Raw genomic sequence first — 23,099 nt, 5'->3', positions numbered from 1 at the left:
AAACGTGTTAAATATTTAAAACTACGTATTTTTTTAGATTAATAAAACGGCAGTCTGCTGATACTATTGTTTGGTGTGTTATTTTTATTGATTTATTGATAGTTTAACACAGATAATTGAAGAAATATTGAAAACTTCATAACATTTTAATAAAAATTGTAATAATGTCAAAATAACCATGTATTTTTTGTTTAAAAATAATGATTTGATGGATAAAAATAAAAATCAAGCCAAAAGTTTTCAATTTGATTGCTTTAAAATTAATAAAACCATCAAAAAAAACTTTTTAGAATATTATTATAATTATCGCTTTTAAATTCAATACAGTCGAGTCGCGATAGCTCGAAAAACTTGACAACTCGATTTTTTTTTTATTTCCTAAAAATATAAATTATATAATATTAATTAATATAAATTCGAGTTAGATATCTCGAATAATACATATAATATAATACATATCTCGAAGCGAATTTTTATCTCCCTTCAACCTCGAGTTATCGCGACTCGACTGTAAATGTTTTTATATAAAAAAGTTATTGTTACACATACGATAACTGATATTGTAGTTTTTCACTTATCCAAATCAGTGATTATAATTTATAAATTTATAACACAATGTACTACGAATTACGGAGTATATTCGCTTATCTTACTAGAATAGATACTTTTAAACATATACAATAAAAGTTTTTGATTATATTCTTATGTATAATCTATATACCTATTCAAATTTAGTGAATACCCATAAAATAATAATTGTATTCTAATTTGAAAAGTATGATACCTGCACACTATATACAACTATATATTAAAGCAGCGGCTACCAAACTTTTATACGACCACGAAACCCTTGAGAAATAGTTTGTGTTTCGTGAAACACCACCTTTTTTTTAAATAGTATAATATAATAATTTTTAATAATATTAATAATCCAAATATAATATAAAATAACTTTCTCAATTTTCACATACATCTGGCGGAATTCTTGAGATACCACACTTTGGGAAACGCTGTATTAAAGGATTTTCATAATAAAACAACAAATAACTGTTCATTGTTGTTGCTTCGCTTAAAACCTTATAAATTAGTAATACCTCCATTAAAACTTGATTTAATGACTTAAACTACTTAATAATTTAATATTATTGAATATAATAAAAAATAAAATGTAAAATTACCATTCAAAAAAGTTTAGAAATTATTGTTTCGTTAGTACTTACTGTGAATTATGTAAAAAAATTAAAAATACTTTTTAAAATAATAAGTGTTTACAGTTTAAAAAAAATCACTTAATGTACAAGTTATTTTAAATTAACAAGTTATAACAATAATAATAAAATTGTTTGTCATTCTTTTTATGTATTGCATCATAGCTTATCATTACTCCGTGACTATATTTTATACTAAACATTTATACAGCATATTTCTTCGGATGGCAGTAAATATTTTAATATATTTTATTAATTAATATTCTTGGTTTTGAAAAACACAATTCGTAACATTCTATATTGACCTAAAATTAAAAGTTAAAAAAATAAAATAATTTGTTTAAAAAGAATTTTATATTTTGCATTTTTTAAATTAATTATTCATGAGACTTATTTTACATGTTAAATAGGTTACTCATTTAATGAATATTTAAATAATACAATTACATAAGTTTAAAGTTTTGATAGGTAGACTATATAGCTGATGGCCAAGGAAAACACTTGATACACTGTGTATACGGAAGTATAACATTAAAAAACAAAAATTCACAAGATTCACAATAACAAACTATTTTATAATTTAATGAGAAATGATTCAGAATTGCAAAAGTGTTAGTTATTTGATGTTCTTAATTTTTGTAAAAAAAAACTGAATAACATTATTATTTACTTGTGTATTAAAAAATAAATCGTTTTATGCGACATGCCGTATATACTGTTTTATTATAATTATATTATTCATTAGTTTTAATTTCATGTTCGTTTGTTTGTTATAAGTACATATTTGAAAAACAATCCCTTGATCCGTTCAAAGTCAACGAAATTACATAGAAAACGTGAAATTTCTATTGCACCACTTTGTTTTTAATAAAAAACTCGCTCGCTTGCCCAAGGTAAAATGATACACTTCACCTCTTTTACTTGTTATTCCTGCCATAATATATTATTAATGTTTTTAATCTAGTACGGCTCATACAATATAGTTTATTCGATTATAGTTTGACCCTCATTTATTACAAACTTTATTCGTTTAAAAATATATAATTGCTTTATTATTAAAAAAAAAACAATAAATGCTTAGGGTTTGTTCATTTGTTCACGCTGTGGTTGTTCACATTAATATGACATACAGTAATGTTAGCTCGAATATTTTGTATGACGATGATAATATTACATGATGATGCATAGTCACAGTTATATTTCACATCATAATATGAGAATACAGATCTATTTTGTTTATTTTTATGTAAAATTAAAAATAATTTAAATTTAAACTATCGATTGATAAATTACTATATTTTTTGTATGAAAATAAGTTTTTATTTAATTAGCGAGATGTTTGGTTACTATATACTTAAAGAATATAATAATTTAAAGTTAAAACAAACTTCAACATTAAATATATTTTACAGAACGAAAAGAATTATTAAACTAAATACAATTTAAAAACAATAAAGTAGGTAACTGTCAAGGGTCAAGGAAAACTATTATTATAAGTGTAAGTGACCAAACACCAAATGTATTTTTCTTTAAAATGAAACCTCTATTTTACGGCTTTTCTACTCTTATATATCTACTTAATGGAATTAAATTTTGGTTTTCATCATATATTATAATATATTTCTAAATAGGTACTATTATATTTAATGAAATTAAAATTAAAGAAAAATGTGTGATTTAAAATAAAAATATAATATAACATAATGAATGCAAACCGAACAGTCAATTAAGTAAAAATAAATAATTATCACTTTAATTCAAATTCGATATATATATATATATATATATATACTTTTAGAAAAAATTGTTAAAAAAAAATCTAGCGTGCCGTTGCTCAATACAATAATATTATAAAACAAAAAATCAATGAGACGTATAGCGTTGAGCTCTAGACGCAGATCAATAAACTTCAGGTTACATTAATACATTTTCATAAAATGGACAATATGGTAGGTATTTATATATAGGTAATAACCATCTGGCAACAAAAATCTAAGCGAATAGATACAACGGTATTATAAGTAGGTACGCAGTATAATGGATACGAACACTATATTATATTGAAACATATAATCGGCGTAAAAGTGGAAAACTAATTTCATCCTGTACAGTGCACAATTCAAATGGAGAAAATTCGTTCAACCCTTAAACATTTGACTGTAATTTCAACAAAAATAACGTATTTGCTTTTTTATAGAGAAAAGTCGAAAAATATGCAAGAGAAATCACAATTTGACAACACATTAATTATTTCCGGTTCCACGAATGTGATTTATGAGTTAAAAATGAAATATATCCAGTAATAATAGATATATAATTATATTACATGTAAAGGATAACATTATATACTATTGTCCAACCAATTTTAAATTCAAACTGCTTAAATTTACATATTATTTTCTGTTAAAATGCCAGACCTAAATAAAAAAAAATTATAAAAAATACTCATACTGTCGGAAATATGAAATAGGTACAGCGTAAATGTACGAAATAATAGTACAAGATTTATTATAGACAACAATAGACAAGTCTAGTAAAAAACATATATCGTAAAATAATATTTTTATAATGACAACAATGGTATTGAAAACTTTGGGAACACATATCTGTCTATACTGTATATGTAATGGTGAGACGATGCACATGTATGATGGTAGGGTGAGTGGTTAATATAACATGTTACGACGTTACGTGTAGTAAGTAATGCAATATAATAAATAATAATGAAGTAGCGACGAGGACAGTCGAGGAGTAAACATTATTTTTATTCATGATTATATCAACAATTACAATAATGATCTAACTAATATAATAAATGTGTTATGATTGTATCTCTGATAATGAAGAAAATTATAAAATAGCGTTTTACATTTTCTAGTTAAAATTTCAAAATTATAATTATGGCACTTATCAATTAGTATGATTGTATGAACCGATATACCTAAAGTAATTATAGTTATTGATTTATTTGGCAGTATTTTAACATCTTCAATTTGAGGCCCCGCCGTTTCATATCAGAATACTCAAATATGTGCATAGAATTATTATATGATCACTCGAACGACGGCAATCATAAAAACGTTAAATCTTCAATGCGTATATTGCTATTGTCCTGTGTCATGTATTTGCTGGATTTGATCCGAAAAATGCTATTAGCTTTTCAATTGGCAGTATTCTCAACAGGCGGCGATAGGAATTATATTGTCGGAGAATTATCTTGGGCCTCGTAAAACTTAACACCAATAGACTTATACATCTTATTCGGGTGGCGGATTATTATTTTTATATTGAGTTCATAGAATTCTACTATCTTATATAAATTAATTCAATTTATTTGGAGAAAATTCAAACGCAATAATTTTATTTATTTATTTATTTATTTTAAAATAAATGCATCTTATTAAATTCTGAAAAAAATATAAAAACTACACAAGTACACAACGTTCTTTTTTTCTAGAAATAAATTTTTGAAGAAATATATGCATGTCAGATTCTTTATAGGTAGATATATTGCAATAACTTCATATACAATACTTAATTTATTGATAAAAGAAAGTAGATCACGTGTTAACTATAAATTAGCAAATCGAATTCACAAAATAATCAAAATAGTTCTAATAATGGGAACAAGAATAATTAAAATATACATCATTATAATACATATATAAGTAAAAATAAAACAAAATATTCTCTATTCTGCATTTAGAGTTGAGTAAGTTATTCAGTATTTACAGTAACACCATTTTTTTTCAGATTAAATTTCGTATTTAAGTAATAACTTATAATAAGTACAAATATAATATAACTTCTCGTTGGTCTACTATAGAAGAGTAGATGACAAACTTAGTCATTCTTCCATAAAATCTTCAAATTTCCGAGTTAAAAATAACAAAAAAAATATGAATATACATATACGAGTAGTATGAAATATTCAAGAAAACGTAATATAAAAGACAGGAGAATGCAATAATTTTATTGCAGTGTTTTTATTATTATTTTTAATTTAAAGTGGCTCGAGGAATTTATTTATTTGATATGATATGATATGTTTCTTTTATACATAAACATTATGCAGAGTATAAAAAGTTCTTCAACTTCATCTATAGCCTATACTTAATCTATCTCTGGCATAATACAAATAACTTATACTTAATTACCACTAATATATATTTTGATTCAAACGATTGAGAATAAAAATTCACAGTAAGTATACCTACTTCTTAAAATAATTAGAAAAACAGGTTATTTCCATTATACTAGTTTTTAATAGTTAATTTTTAATTTTGGTGTAATTAAAAAATAAATGATTTTAGAATTTATTTGGTTTAAAATTTTTTTTATAAAAAAATGTTATTTATCAATCAAAAAAACTTGAAAATGATATATAAGGTTCCTTATAAGGTTTTTTTTCAAGTAATTTAAAATTTTTAAAAATACATAACCATATTGTGAAGGGATTAGGACGGTGAGTTGACAACCGTTGAGCCGACGTTGGGTATTATTATTACTATAAAGATATAATATTATGTACCTATGTCCTATATCCACAATTTCCAAATAATAATAATATCGATATATTTTATCAAAGCAATTATTTGAGTTAAGATATCGAACCAGTATTATACATTTGTGTTATGCTCTAATGTCATTTTGAATCAGTGATGTTTGTGTTATCGACGTATTTTATTTTATAATAATGGAGTGTTTTTTGTTGAACAACAAACTTTTTATGAATTGCTATGTTATGGTCAAAAATAAAAAACGGATAAATAATATTATTAATGATAAATTTAATAGGACCCCCATAAATTTTCTAAAAATAATAGCTTATAATGTAAAGCTATAAATGTAATTATTTTTTTTTTTAATTTTTAATATTATTAAAACAATTATTTTTAGACGATTATATTAATAATATGAAATATGAATTATAATTTAGTAATTCATTTTTTATTTTCAAACATATAAATTAGAATTTTAGATACCCTGTCGGACTACTAGTGGTCGGATCAACGTCGTGATCCCATTTTAAGCGTTTTAAGTTAAAATTTTGATAAAATTTATTTAAAGCTTAAATATTAAAATTAAATTCAAGGTTGCTCGTGGGTTTTTCTTACATAAATTTAATTTTACTATGCACATTTATTTTTTAATATGCATTTGACGTTTAAAGTTTTGAACAAATAGATATTTGATTGAAAAATAGTTATTGAGTTAGGTATAATTTTAAAAAATATACACAGTAATACAGTTTATACGATGCAGTTTTTAAAAGATTAATACTAATTTTAAGATATTTATATCACAAATATCTTCATACTATTTTACGGTGTAGGGTACAAACTTATAAATAGAACTTGATTTAATTTATTATAACAATTAAAATAAATATTCAAATATTATTATTATTATTATTATTATTATATGTGATGTATTTGCCAAAAATTAGTAAAAAATACTTATGGTTTTATTTACTAATGACATTAGGTGCTTTAAATAAATTATAAAATATTCAAATATTCTTAAAAAAATTATGGCTGACATTATAGTTTCTGCTCTGAATCGTTTTTTTGGTATGGTTTAATATTCAATGATTCATTATTGAATTAAAACTTGATATATGAATCACGATGACCTATTCATTAGTGAGTTACATTTGAAATCTTTTTTTAAATACTATTTTTAAGAATAAATTTAAAAATTAATAATTGATACGGTATGGAAGTAATTTGTTGTATGAATCGCCATTATAATAATATAATATAATAGCATTTGAATACATTGAATGAAAAGAATTTAATTTTTAAAATAAAAAGGGTCACAGCATTTTTCGCGTTTATCGATCTTCATCTATTAACTTTTGTTTGAGAAATCGACACGAGGGGCATCGTTAAAACTGGATACCAATAAAATGCCGACAGCGCATTGTAGGTTAATCCCCTATAGTTTTAAGACATGTATATCCATTAAAGGAGGGGAAAAGATTGCAAAAAGCATCACGTGAATCTTCCACCACTGCCGTTGTCTGTCATTAAATGTATTGCCGCAGTCACTTTTATTTGTTAGAACAACAATTTTGCTTAGTTTAATGCATTCCCCGGCATTCATTTAATCCAGTACATAATTCCTGCTTAAATTTAAAAACGAAAACAACTATATTATTCACAGCAAATACCCAAAAACCCTCAGTTTGGGATCAAAATACAATTAGACAAATTAAATGGCAATGGCTCCGCGACAGTTTTAATGTTTTGGTTTTAATTTATATCCTAATTATCACTACGATATATTTTACGAGTATTACGACAATAATATGTCTGCGCTTTAGTATTAAAATAAAATAATTATTTTAATATTTTGTTATACTTTTCATACGTTGATAATACTGATAATACTGATTATACAATATTATATATTATATAATAAACAGAATCAGTACTCAGTAGCATGTATGTAATACATAAATAAAATAATATAACATAAATATAAATATAACCTAAAAAAATCAATGAATTGCTCGCAGTTGGTGAATGTTGTTATTATTTATTACGGTTTTGAAATCATAAAAAAACTTACTAGCCAAAACAAATAATTGCTACAAACTATTATACGATTGTGTGAAAATCAATTCTTTAGTATAAAATAATAATTGAATTTCGGCCAACGCTCTAACTATTTGGTAGTTTGTAGTTTTCTGTCTGTATCGTTAATTTAAATTGATTGCACATTAATTTTGTGCGAACAATAATAGGATACGTCAATATTAATAAAAATTACATATATTGTTTGTTTTATGGATAAGATATATTTTAATATTTTTCAATGTTGTTTTGGGTGTTTAATTTGATAATATAGACTTATTTACCGTAGCTTGAAGTATGAATTGGGCACTGGTATAAATTTAAACTACTGGCTAAATAGATCAACAATTTTCAAAAACTACTCTTTAACGTTTTCATTATTTAAAATGCTAAATGTAGGTTAGTAAAAATATTATGAGGAAAGTACTTATATTTATATCGATTTTGTGCAAGTGATTCTGGTGCGATGAACTTGCCAGAACAACTTATAAGGCACTGCTTGAACTGCTATAGTTGAATTAATACTTATTTATATTCCATACAGTATTACCTACCACGCGCGACGAAATCATATAATTACGCAACTAAACTTTCATCAATTTTCGGATAAAATAATGTATCATTGAAACTACTATATATACTACTATATACTATATATATAACAAAACTGTTAATTAATTTTCTGTTTATAAGTTCTTATAATTAGTTGCTGAGTAGGTACTACAGTGGATCTGAACATGTTTGATGTACCGTCAATGTATTCGTATGTATTATAAATATTGGTTTTTTTTTAGTTGTATACACACGCATTATAAAACAGTCTGTTATTGGACGAAATAAATATAGAGAATTGATGATCTATTTACTTTAATTTAACTGGTTATTATAAATACACAATGATGATCACATTAAATTATCAAACTTTGAAATAAAAATATTTATTTTATACTTGTATACTTGTATGCGAAACAGTATTAATTAGAATGTTTAAATGTAAATAGATAATTGTATTTTCACTCTGTGAACGCATTTTAATGCATTTAAAAAAATAAAATACTGAGAAATATATTATAATAACTTAACAGTAAATACAATTCGAAGATATTCTCTGATATTTTATGTCCACAAAGTTGCTTCACTACCACACACAAATTTATAACAGTGAAATTGGGAAATTCTTTTTAAATTTAGTAAACCAGAATAGCTTAGTATGCGTTTTAAACAAATGTCTACCTTTTTTTATTTTATTATCCGTTTTCTTACTTCATTGTAACTTGTAAGTTGTAACCTACTCTCTTTTCCTATTAATACTTTCCGGGTTAAAAGTCACATATTTTAAATTCTGAGTCGTAAAGGAATGTATTTGTATTTACATTTATAAGATTCCTATACTTACCTATCTTATTTTACTATATTCTTTTTTTAAAACATACATTTTAATAATTTTGATATCATGAAATATAATATATTCTCTGTTACAGAATTAAAGCCAACATTTTCGAATTTTGACACTATGCGTAGTACGTTTATAATATATGTATATTGTATAAGGTGTTTGTATAAAGTTTAGAGTCTACAATAAGGCATAGTTAGAAGTCAAACTTTGTAAAAACATATATATTAAATATGAAATTAAAAACACATTAAACTTCTTGATCTTGAATATAAGATAGACATTTTACATAATATTCACCTTTTGTATGATTAATAATAAGTAAACACAGATGTATGATGTAAATGACAGGGTTAACACCCTTTTCTATTCACCTAAACAAAAACGTTCTGATTGTAGTCCAAAAGAATTTCTGACGTAACCACATGATTTTCTAAGAATATCTTCTTGGTAATTAAGTTTATATTTGGTCATTACTTACTAAATTTTAATATCTTAAGTATAGTAAACAAACATGAAAATTGGGACTTGAAAGTATGTTTTGTTTATAAATTTGTTTGTTAATCTTTACAATAAATTATAATGACGAGATAATAATAAAAACAAAAAATTATCAAGTAAAAATCAACATTTATACATAGCATAATATGTTATAAACAATTAATTGATTTTGTTTTTTGATATACCTAAGTATATTTTTTTTCATAAAATAAACTGTTTAAACAATTTCTAAAACCAATACCATCACAAACGTACACCAATAAAATCGTGAGATATTTTTCTTACTGTAGTATACTCTCATGTATGCCGTATAAATATATTTTAGTATTACATCGCATTGGTTTAGCATTAGATTCTATGAAAAATGTTTGTGATATTTGTAAATATACTGCCTTGCCATGATTTACAGTGAAACCGAGTTAAACAGTTCATATTTTAATTAATAGATATTGAATATTTAATTATAAAATATATTAAATATTTATTTATTTACTATTCATACCTAAAAAATATATTTATTGTAATTAAAGATTAATTAAATATAGAATTAATTGCAATCTCATTAAACCTTGTTCCATTTGGCCTTATTCTGGTATATTGTGGCCGGGTAGTATTGATCGGAAATTACTTTGGTAATTTAATTTCGAAAAACGTTTAGCTAAGTAGCTTGGGGTTAATATAAAAACGAAATTCTAAAGCCGTAGATTTTATTAAATTACCTATAATTATATAAAGGTAATGAAATCTTTAAGTATTTTTTCGATATTATTTATTTTATCATTGAAACAGTTTACTCTATGTATAAACCATGAAGCTTATTACGAAAATTTAAAATTAAATATATTAAAATTATTCTGAACTCAATTCAAATAACATTTTTAAAATTACTAACGTTAATGTAATTTATAATATTACGCATTATTACACAATATTATATTTTGAATAGGTATATAATTTTTATACTTATATATTATATTGTATAGAAATATAAAATTGGAAATACTTGAACATTGGCTACGCAAATTGAACTTGATCGAAGAATCAAGTATTGTATAGGAAAAAAATACCGATTTCTATTTTTTTGTTGATTTTTTTTATCAGAAAGTCGATGCATTTACATTTTCCAAAAGAAACATGTCCCACATTAAACTCAATCTCATTTTTCATTGTTAAAAAAATGAGATAAAATATATTCTGTACCTTTTCAAATTTGTATATAATTTTTTTTTTTTGAAGAACGCTTCTTTATTACGCGTATTTGATTTACAACGATGTGCATTTATTTTTTAGTTATACTAAGTTAGTTAGTTTTGTCAGATATCATTTTTTTCTATGGAAAAAGAAAAAGTACACTAAAAGTTTCATGTGGACTCGTAGAGAAAAACTATTAACAATCGTGAGAAAAAAAAAAAATTACTGCATACCGATTTGCAAGTTTTTACAAAATCAATTTGGGTTATTTTGTTATAATTCAGAATAAACCATCAATCTTGAAATTTCAAATTTTTCACAAATATGTATTTAGTTATTAATATACAGACCTGAAAAAAAATTATCAACAATGTTTTTAAATATTCAAGTCCTGCAAATAATTTATTGTTTTTACGAAGTTTTTATAAGTTTATAGATATACATAAAATCGTTAAACTTACTTATTAGTTATTTTTCTAGTATTTTAATTCTAGTTAAAAAAAATATCGAATACTGTAGTCCGTTAACATTTTTTCATTATATATATTTATTTGAGTTTGAATTATGGAGATTTTTAATCAACTTACTTTTAGATTTCTTTTAATAGGATTTTCATTTTTTTTTTTTTTTTGTTCTTAATCATAATATATAAGATTATCCATGTTACATCACTTATATACCATTAAATTATTTTATTTTTATACTCCATTCGTATAATTCATAAATTCATATAATCCATGCATTCGATATAATATAATACTGAATAAATTTGAAAACCTTCTCTTTTAAGTTAAAAGAATAATTCACTCGTACCGCATTCTACGTCGAGGTGAAAAATTAAAACGTGGTCTCCGTATTCTTTCAGAACGTATAAATATTCTATTTTAACAGTTTTGTATATAAAAAAGGGTTGGTTAATTATAATTTAGTAGTAAATAATTTTGAAATGTATTGGATATTGTAATAAATATGATATGAGTAACATTGTCTTCAGTTTTCAAATTTTATAAAACAAATTAAATATGTAAGTCTATAGTTTTCTGTAATGCAGGTGAACAACGAAACTTAGTTTTGTTGGTAGGTAGATTTGCCTTTACCTAAGAAACCACTATGAAAATTGAATCATAAATTTTTTAAATTATGATTTAGATGACATTTATTATACATAATTTATTATTACTATCGACATCATATAATATGCATAAAGTTCATTTTGAAGGTAGATCACTATTCGCCAAATATGTGTATCTTTTCATATACATATAACTAAAATAAAACCAAAAATATAAAAATGCACTGTAATAAAAATATATATGTTCTTAAACCAGATTATTCTATGGGATTCTACAATATTTAAAACAGAATCAGCACAAATTATAAATATAAATTCTGATTTGTACTTTTAATTTACTTTTATACACGTGGCCTAAAGAAAATATAATAGTATTTCGAAGGTAGGTAATGGTTTATGGGAAGAATAAGGCGAGATAAATTTTCATAACATATTGATTTTGCAGTCTCTGTGCCCTACCCATATTATTTCTAATTTATATTTTTTGTTACAATCATCATTGCTTAATTAATACAATTTCTTAAAACTTTTTGGCCATTTCAAACGTATTTTGAAACTTTAAAGTTATGATATGAGTCATCAACATAGTTTTTTTTAACGCTTGATATTTTCACTACCTAACGTATTTATTTTTTCTTGAACAGTAGATTTCATTACTTTATATTTTTATAATAACAATAAATTGTGGTTTGTTATTTTATGAATATTGGTAAATCTTACAATGATTTTTGTTTTTATTTTAAAGGCAGTATTTGCTCTCTGATATAATGGTTGTATTAATAACATCATACCGGATGTTAAAAAAGGAAATCATTCGTCTTTCTCTGTATTTCAATGTTCCGGAAATACAATACAATAATTGTCGTAATGCTCTCTCTTTAGTGATTGTGTTTTGTAAATAAAAAAAACAACTTCTTTAAAGTATGACTTGAATTTTTTTTTTGTATGTGTGAAGTATATTTGAAAACTTAATGTTATACATGTTACAGAACAAATATTGTATTATAATTACATACAATTTGTAATGTATTTCCTATATAAATATAATATTACTTTCTATAAAAAATAAAAATTACCTACAAAATGTTTAAATTAAAGTAATACGCGCCTGAAGTCCTAAAACCGACAAAATATAAAAACTAACAATAAACTAACATTATTTTTTTTCATCAAAGTGCTGATTGAGATAAGAAAATAATTAAATAACTGGTAAGTTAAGAAATATATACAGATTTATTTGATTTGGTTTATAAACGTATTAATTTATTTTTTTTGCGTTTCTTTTTATATATTTTTTTCTGTCACGTCTATCTTTTCACAGTTGTCTGCTGTATGTCGATATTAATCATAATGCTACAATGTTATCATCTTCAAAATAATTTATTTTGTTTTGCTTAAAATTATGTATACAATATTTTATCTTTTATTAGATCATATTACATTTTATTTAAGTTTCTAAGAGAAGCAAAGATATATTTTTATTTTTTATGATTTGGAGTACGTGATCGTGTTTTTAGTAGAAAAACTGCTTCATAATTTTTATGTGACCACATAACAATTGATAGGATATCTAATAAAAATATACTGTATGTATTGTGGTTATATTTAAAATTTCCCATTACAATAGTAAATACGTCATATAAACTGAAGAATTTATGTCACGTAGATTTTAATAGAATATTGTCAGTCTTGTTACTAATTTTTTCTAATTAAAAAAAAAATTAACCTAGAAAATATTGATATTTTCATTCAATATTTTATAATAGTGACATTATAAAAATGTTTAAAAAAATTCGAACATTTTTGTACTCTACATACAAGAGAAGTATACATCGTATAAGTTTTATAAGTTTTTTTATGTTAACGAATTTTTAATTTAATTAAAAATGTAACACACGCATATATATACACAACGAGTGTCTAATACTAGGTTTATAAGTAAAAATAAATCCTGGTTTTATCTCTATTATCCATTCTATAGTATATAATATTTTTAATATGATTAGTAAAGTACCAACCTAAAAAAATGTATATTCATTTTTAAGTGCTCTTTAAATATTTCTGTTTTTATTTTTAAATTATATTATAAATATAAATAAATAAATCGTAATATACTCTATTCGCTACTACTAACTATAGTATAGCCTGATAGGTAGTAGGTACATATTTTTTTTTATTTGAAATTTACTCACATCCTGTGCATGCATACGTATACAATTAAAAGGGAAATACGAAAATATGCAAAAGAGAAGTCAAGTGAAGTTTAAAATGCTAACTTTGATATTGATGTCAGAAGTGCTAACGTAGTTTAATTTAATGCGTAGGTATACGATTCTCTTAGACCTTATAATATATGGTAAAGTTATAACAATTAAAAAATTATATTATTTTTTTTCACTTGTATTAAAAATGAAATAAAATATCGGAATTAAAATTTTGAATTTTTAAAAGAGAAAGCTCTATTTATTAGTTATACAGCCCTAATAAAATGTGTTAACAATATTTTCGTATTTTTTTATACAATTTAATTTTGATTTATCAGATATGAAATTGTTATGGCAACATAATTATATGAAAATATTTTTATAATAATAGTGTTAGATGTTAATTTATATTTCAACGCGATTATTTTGTAGTTCAATATTTTTAGATTATGGCTATTGGGTCATTGTAATGAAAATTTCGAAAAACAACATTATTAATTTTGAAATAAAATAAATTTATAGACAGCCAATTAATCCTAAATCGCACAAAGATAGAGTTGTTAAGGCCTTCATTTAATTGTATTAACTTTTTTTCTTATTACCTATTATTAATTGTATTTTAATATTTAATAAATAGCAAAATTTAGAACAATAAGTTATAATGGTAAATTATTGAAGTAAATCGAGTTTAAAGATGTAATATTTATTTTTTTTTTATTTAACGAAGTTATTATTATTATTACATTTATTTATTATGATATTATGAAACTGATCACAATAGAAAAAAATAATGGTCTAAAAAACTAATTAAGTAAGTGTAAAAAATGTATTTATAAATAATAATTTTTATTAGAGATATGAGCGAGATAATGGGTGCAATAGTAATTTAAAATATGAATTATAGATTATAATATTAATAAAATAATAAACAATAGTATACATTTACATTTTAAGCATTATATACAATTATTAAAAATAAATTAAAAAGCAAAATATTAATTAAATTAGATTTTAAATAAATTAAATTTGTTTCCAAACTTGAGTTTAACACTTGTTCTAAAATCTAAAATTGCCCCACATTGTACAAAAACTACAAAAAATGACCTAAAAGATGAAAAAATGACTTAAAAATTTTGCAAATTTGCCGAAAAATGCAAAAAAATGCAAAATAAAATTAGAATATTCTGCATAAAGAGAGCATAAATCAAATTTTTAGCTAGGCCAACGTGGTATAGAATTAAAGGGAAAAAAATGCAAAAGTCATCAACATTCTAACTCTAGTTATAACCATGCCCGGTTATACTTAAAAAAAAATTTATTTAATAATTATATATTTATATTTATATGGTTAATTAAAACGGTATCTGATAGTGACACATAAAATAAATAAATATTATTTGTATAAAGTATAATACCTATTTTGGACTCTCGTGAACAATAATACAACAATATAACCTCGTGTGAGAGATAATAAATTAAAAAGAGCACTACGATGTCTACGAATACTAAGATATTACTGTTTACAGGAGGTCACCTAAATTGCCTATTCAACACGCCGTGTTACACAAATCATTGTGTGTTTTGGTAACAAAATTGTCATTACCAATTATTATATAATTATAATTTTTGTACCTACTATATTAATACTAATTAGTAACAATTCAATTCATGATATGTATATCTTTCAAGAATTTGAAATATTCAAGCATATTACTTTCAATATTATAACTAAGTTAACTGTTGTAGTCATATTAAATGATTTTATTATGTATCTGTAAATGCAATTAAAAAATATATTCAATCATTCTTGTTGGTTAAATTCAAATTTCAGTATTATAAATTATAATTAATATTATTTTTTAATAAAACAAATAAACTGTGTTTAAAATGTTTAAATACATTTTTTTAATTTAGCTGAATAAACAATTAATTAAATAATTAATCATTCTACAATATATTAGATATTATATATATATATATATATATAGTTATATTGACAGATTTTTTTTGTTTTGAAATATTTTCTTTTCTTATTCTATGCACTATTTAACATAAATGATTTTATTTTTAACTATAAAAATTGATATTTCTAAACTATTTTTGGTTTTCATATTTTCTGCATTTGAATAAAATGAACCACAAAAGGTTAAAAATAAATTACTGAAAATATATCCATTCACGACAAGTATAGTAACGCAACAAACCCTTATAAGATATTCATTGGATTTATGGTATTGCAATTTTCAACGGATATAAACTATACATTTTTTTTAGAAACCACCCCTTTCAAAAAGGCGACACATAAATTTCTAAATCCCGTGACAATAAAAATGTTCATGAACATCATATTTCTGAGCAAAAAATTATAGAGAAACTTATTTAATGTATTAATCTATTATTTGCATTATTTTGATATTATAGTTTTATGCAATTAAATTATTAATAATATTTAATTAATTTTTATTCAGTAACACTATAGAATGAAGTATATTAATAGGTAAAATACCACTTTTGGCAATAAATAATAAAAGAAAAAAAGCTTTGTAAAAATTTACAAAAACAGCTTGTTTCGTTATTTTTTATTCCATAGGTAGTCTATACAATTTCTGATTATTGTACTTATTATCCAATATAATATATCTACGTTTAGACTTCCAGTACGTCATATACTTCAATACGCGTCGATACGTTCAAGTGTATAAATCTAATTTTAAAGTACAACCCGTATACGTTACAATGACCCATCTTAACTTGTAACTTGTTTTTATATTATATTATAATAACATAAATAATATTATTATTATGTTTCACGAGAGAAAACATTAATATTATTTCTGATTGTTATTTTTCGCCTATACAAGTATGTAAAGACTTATATAAATATAAATTATATTTTTGAATATATAATTGCAGGCGATCCGGCTAAACCATAGGAAAGAACAGGTGATCATACTTAACGAAGACAACATGTTATTAGACGATAAAAGTATCTATACATCTCCACCGAAGATATATCCATTTGCTATGGTCCTTAGACTTCGTGTACTTCAGGTAGTATGAAGAAATCTTGAAAAACTAATATAGTTAAAACTTAATTACAATTGTAAGGTTTTAACTATATCGAATGATTACTTAACGTAAACACACATAAACGTTAAACATTTTTAAAAATATTTTATTTCACTAAATCTGAAGTCATTAAAAACAAAATTTTTCTTTTTACTATTTTTATCGTAATAACTAAATGTTCGTTATTTAATTTTTGTAGATCGAAATATCCTAAATAATATTCTGCTTAGGAATATTAAATTAAAAATATATTTTGTCATTCAAAACAGTAAAACACTCAATCAATGACAACGATTAAAATAGTGAAAATTATAAATGTTTTCCAAGAATATTGTGTTGTAATGAATAATGACTTAATATTGTCTAAAGTAAATAATTTCAAAAATTGAAATAATGAATGTCTTACGTTAAATAAATCACATTTAATGTATGATGTATCATTAGTATAAACAAATATATAATCATGATTTGTGTTTGATAAACATAAAACAATTTAAACAAATCATTAGCATGACATATGAATTTATAATTCATGTAAAATAACTTAACTATTTAAATAAATCGTTTGTATTTGTAGTTGATATTTTATATTTTTAAAAAATATTTTATAATTTATAAATTATATATTAATACTACACTATACAAACTATCAAAATTGAGTAATATTTTAATATTACTTAGTTTAATTCACAAGTTCATTTCGTGATATAAAATACATATTTTAATAATTCAAATTTAAATTTTTAATATTACCTAAATAGTAAATATACAAATAGTGGTGTAAAAATTAAATTAAAATCGTGAAATATTTTCACCTGGTGAACGTTAAAGATTATCTAAGGTGTCAAATATGAGATGACAAATGATGGGATCGTCGTATTGAGGGTGTATGAGTTAAAGCTGTGGACAATCCTCTATAGCGTTACGCGGTATTTATCTCGCTCGTTATTGGAGGCATTCAAAACCAAACTTTTACTTAACAATTTGCTTAAAGCGGCGTAAAATGCTTACACCATTGTGGCAGTTTATTTATTGTTTTAGTGCAACGAAACGTTGTTCAAAATTTAATTTTGACTAGGATGAGACGTTCAAAAAACCGTTTATCTTCTGAACGAAACTGTAGACACGTTTTATGTTTTAAGATATTGTTTAATATCTACCTCAAATAGTATTATATTTTTGTAGATCTTTTAGCTGAGATTTCGTAGAATCATTGACCAACGTACCATAAATAATGTTATTGTAATCGCACAATATAAAAAAGTAAAATACATAATTTTATTACATAATACGGTTTATTACAGTTACTTTAACACGAGTGCACAGCATTTTAAAATTAATTCTAAAATTTCTAAGAAGCTTGTCATTATTCAGTGTTTACTATTTTTACGTTTGATTAATATACTATAATTTACCTGGTACATATTATTAGTATAAGCACTTAGTATTTTGTATAGGGTTTGAAATGAGAGATGCAATTATACGCTTTCTAAAACACGGAAATAATTAATGTGCATATAGGTGCACGTTGTAAGTATTCGGCCACGTGAAAAGTTATCACGTATTATAATATAAAATAATATAATCTCGTGGGTCATTTTTAGCAACAACGTTCTGTAAGACTTCCATTTAATTTTATCTATTTTAAAATAATAAAACACCTCGGATTGTGATAGCAGTGTTTATTTCGTAATAAAAATATAAAAATAAAAAAACAATTGCGGTAAAAATATGCTTTGAACAAATGTAAAGAAAAAATCCACGACTATTATAGTTTTAGAAGTATTGCGTATATTTATCTGCTATTCGTAACTAGTTCAGATGTTCAAAATATTATTTTTTCAATCAGTATCATATTGCACGAACGAAATAAATAAAATATCGAGAACACGGTGCATATTATATGTGACTGGAATTCGTCATTAAATCGATATAAAATAGGACCATGCGAGACAAAGCCCTACACCACTGAGCGTAGTGCACGGCATTATTATTTTTTATTTTGCTGTAAGGAATTTATGAGATATTAACTTATTTTCATATAGTCAACAATGTCGTTGATACATCAACGGTGATCTTGTAAAAAGATTTATCCTTCATAACATCACATACCTTTAAAAAATATATATTCTTAAATTGACATAAAAATATAAGAGTGTCAAATTTGACCTATTTTCGTAGAAAATACTTATTCACTTGCTTTTTTTTTAATTTTCTATGAAATTCATCGCATGCAATTTATAAATAGTTCAAATGCCTCTTGAGCAATATACATAATATACTCTTTGATACGAAAAAAATTACATCTATAGACTTTTGCTATGTAATGAATTAAATTGAAAATTATCTATTCACAATTTTAATACTTAGTGGTTGAAAGATTTTATTTCATAATTTTAAATTTAGCGGCGTTAATTAGTAGAAAATTATAAATTTTATAGTCTATAATCTATATGACTATCTATAATATTTCTATTTTCAAATACGAACCCTTCAAAAACAATAGATATGCATATCTCTATGATATTGTCTTCTGTGATTCATACGCCGCCACACTATACACTTTAACTCAGTAGCTTGTATAATAACTCTTTATTCTACTCTTATACGTTCAATTTTTGAGAATGGGTCGATTAATAATTAGAACTCTTATCTTAGAACTGAAATAAAACTAGTTGAACAAGTGCAGAATCGCTTCCTCAGCTATGCTGGCTTCTTACTAAAAATTGAACACTCCCAACATTCTTATCAATCTGTCTCGGACGCACTAAATATCATCTCTCTCGAGGACAGGCATCTAAATGCTGATCGTACCTTCCTTTTAAAATTAATTAAGGGTAAAATTGATGCTTCGCAACTCCTTGAGCGTATTAGCCTTAAAGTTCTTACCGCCAATACTAGTTCATCTGAGTCCTTTCATATTCCAACTTTCCGTTCAAACTTTTTTATCAAATGATCCTTTAGTTAGAGCTATGCACAGTTTAAATAATAATAATACTGTTGATATATGGCCTTAATATTTGTATTTAATGTGTTTTTATTTCTATTTATTTTTTTTTTTTATCAATATTTTGTTATCCACATCATTATGTATATTAATGTTTATCATTTACGTTCATTTTTGTATTATCTATAATTTCTTAATTTCATATGTAAAAAGTCGATTGGCGTTTATACCAATAACAAAATAAATAAATAAATAAATATAATTGAGATCTTTAGCAGGATGTTATGTTTTCCTTATTTTTTTCTTAATTAAACTGATAAAATTGCACAAACTACTCGTATGTTAATTTAGAATCAAAAAGCGTATTTAGAAATAATTACAGTGATAGAATTGAATAAGATAATAAAAATATTAAATAGTAGTTATCTGAAAAAACTGAAATTCTATGCTGAAAGAAATTTAAAAAAGTGGGCAAGTGGGTATCGCTCTGCTGTATAGTAGAGATGGAGAGTAGGTCACTGGTCGTGTGGATGTGTTAAATTTGAATGCAATGATGGGTATCGTTGTATACGAAAAACGATTCTGAACGGAGATGATTTGTCAGTCAATGACAATTAGTTGGATATATTATATTATTATGACTTATATTTAAATTGTAATATATCGTTATTTTAGGCGATTTCATAAAAAATTAAATTTCATACGCTCATAAAATGTTTTCTATATTGACGCTGGAATTTTTTTTTACAATTACTTAAAGGAAAACTTATGGATAACCTTGTATTGGATTTTTGAACCTTAAGTATAAATCACAAAAATTTTATGAATTTTAAACTTCAAAATTCTTTGCAATTTTTCGCGATTTTGATATATTTCGTAACTATTTGAACTTTAAATACTTATAAACAAAAATTATTACTGACGATTTTTGATTTTAAGATATTATCTATTTATACCATGAATCTATTTTTACTGTTTTACGGTATTCAAAGAAAGTAGTTATTAAATTTTGAGTTACCTATGTAAGTTGATATGATATGGTATAAATATATATTATTATTATAATAATATAATAAATAAAATACTTTTGGAAAAAATTGTATCAACGTACGGTATTACTACTATTACTAAACATAAAAAGATATAGCATTAAGAGCTTTATCAAAAATATCATGAAAATATATACTTAGTGATAAAACTTGACAGACTGTTTCCACTCAGAATCGTTTTTCGTATACAATGATATATATATTCATTGAATTAAAATTCAACACAACCATAACAGTGGGCATTAGACACCTAATGTACAGCAAAACGATATCACAACTTTTTTCTTAACTTGATCATTAGTTTTACATAATTATTTCGCGAATCTAATTAAATGTTTAAATTCCAATCGAGTATGCAATTAAATTAGAGTGTCTGTGAATACTTAAACTAGTACAAATCAGTAATAATTAATCGTTTTTATTCTATTATTTGCATTGGAATCAATACATTTATCTATGTATTATATTGAAAAAGTAAATTTAACTATTATAATATTATACAGAGTGTAACAAATATAACTGACTTTTGGAATAATTTTTGTTCTAATCAATATTTTTAAAAAAATTTTTTTTATTTACCATCTATAGACCCTAACGCTACATGTATAATTTATTTTATTTTTATCGTTTAGTACTGAAAATAGGTTTGAAAAAATTTATTTCAATTTGTTTTAAAATAACTCAATTTGGCCATTTTGTTGATATGATTTGAAAAAAAAATGTAAAATGTCCAGCCGTTTATTTTTTACAATTTTTTGAAATTATTATTATTGCTGTAACACTGATAAACAAGAAATAAATTTGAATTTAAACAAACTTTAAAAATTGTTTAATAATTATTGACCAACCTTAAAAAAAGTTTTTGATATTAAAATTTTTCTAATAATCAGTTTTACAAAATGGCTATTTTAAATTTTTTTTAAAACAAATTTAAAATTTATAATTTTCAATACTAAATAATAAAAAAATAAAAATAAATTATAGGTATAGCGCTAGGGTCCAACAATACTCGCAAAATCAATTATTAGATTAAATTTATGTAACATGCATTCTATCTTATAATATGTTCAAATATAATGCGTGTTAAATGTTATTTGGTGCATCAGTCGTGTTTTTCGCATGCAGTAAAGGATATCTGTTTTATAAATAATTAGGGTATAATATCATGGTTTTCTTTTTGTATTATTAAATATTTTCCATAATTTGTATGCAATTTGTAATATTAAATAAATAAAAACAGTTTTCAACAAATTTATATGTTCATTTTAGATTCTAAACAATCCGTTCAGATAACTGTATTAATTTTACAATGATGTGTGTGTTTTTTTTAGATTCTAAATGGAGTGATGAATGTATTGATCTTACAATTATTTTTTTTTATTTTTATTTTTTATTTTTGTGTCTGTCATCACGTTGAGTAGTAATAGTACTTTGATTTTTAACTTCAGCCCCAATTTGAAAAGGAAAGTGAATCTATTTATACTTTGGGTCCCCCACCCAAATCCCCCGATCAAAAGTAAAAATTTCCAGTAGTTAACAAAAGCATCAGGAAAAACCCTAAAAAAGTACCTAACAAAAAAACCGGAATTTTTACACACAACCAGTTTTTGATAAAATCGATTTTTTTATTTTACTGTAACTCAAAAACGAATCATTGTAAATACTTGAAATTTTCAACAAATGTTTGTATTAGCGTTATCTATTTGCGATTAAATGATCAAAATATTTTGACTTTTTTAATAAGTTATTTATAGATTCAATTTTTCAGTTGTTTTTTTTTTGAAATGCCGATACAAAAAATTTGGCACAGCAAAAAATCTTTAAAATTTAATACATAGCTTATTATGAGTTGTACTTATCGTAATAAAAAATTCAAAAATCGAT

At 23.7% G+C, this 23,099-nt stretch overlaps 1 protein-coding gene across 1 annotated transcript in view; it reads left to right on the top strand.

Moving 5' to 3' along the window:
• Window positions 1–23,099, top strand: part of LOC132930700 (uncharacterized) — a 53,225-nt gene that overhangs the window by 11,221 nt on the left and 18,905 nt on the right. Inside the window, exon 2 of the mRNA XM_060996713.1 lies at window positions 17,064–17,201. Coding sequence (XP_060852696.1) covers window positions 17,064–17,201 — 138 coding nt within the window. The remainder of the gene's footprint in view (window positions 1–17,063; window positions 17,202–23,099) is intronic.

Source organism: Rhopalosiphum padi, chromosome 4, assembly GCF_020882245.1.
Source record: "Rhopalosiphum padi isolate XX-2018 chromosome 4, ASM2088224v1, whole genome shotgun sequence".
Lineage (NCBI taxonomy): Eukaryota > Metazoa > Arthropoda > Insecta > Hemiptera > Aphididae > Rhopalosiphum > Rhopalosiphum padi.
This window is presented reverse-complemented; position numbering and strand designations above follow the sequence as displayed.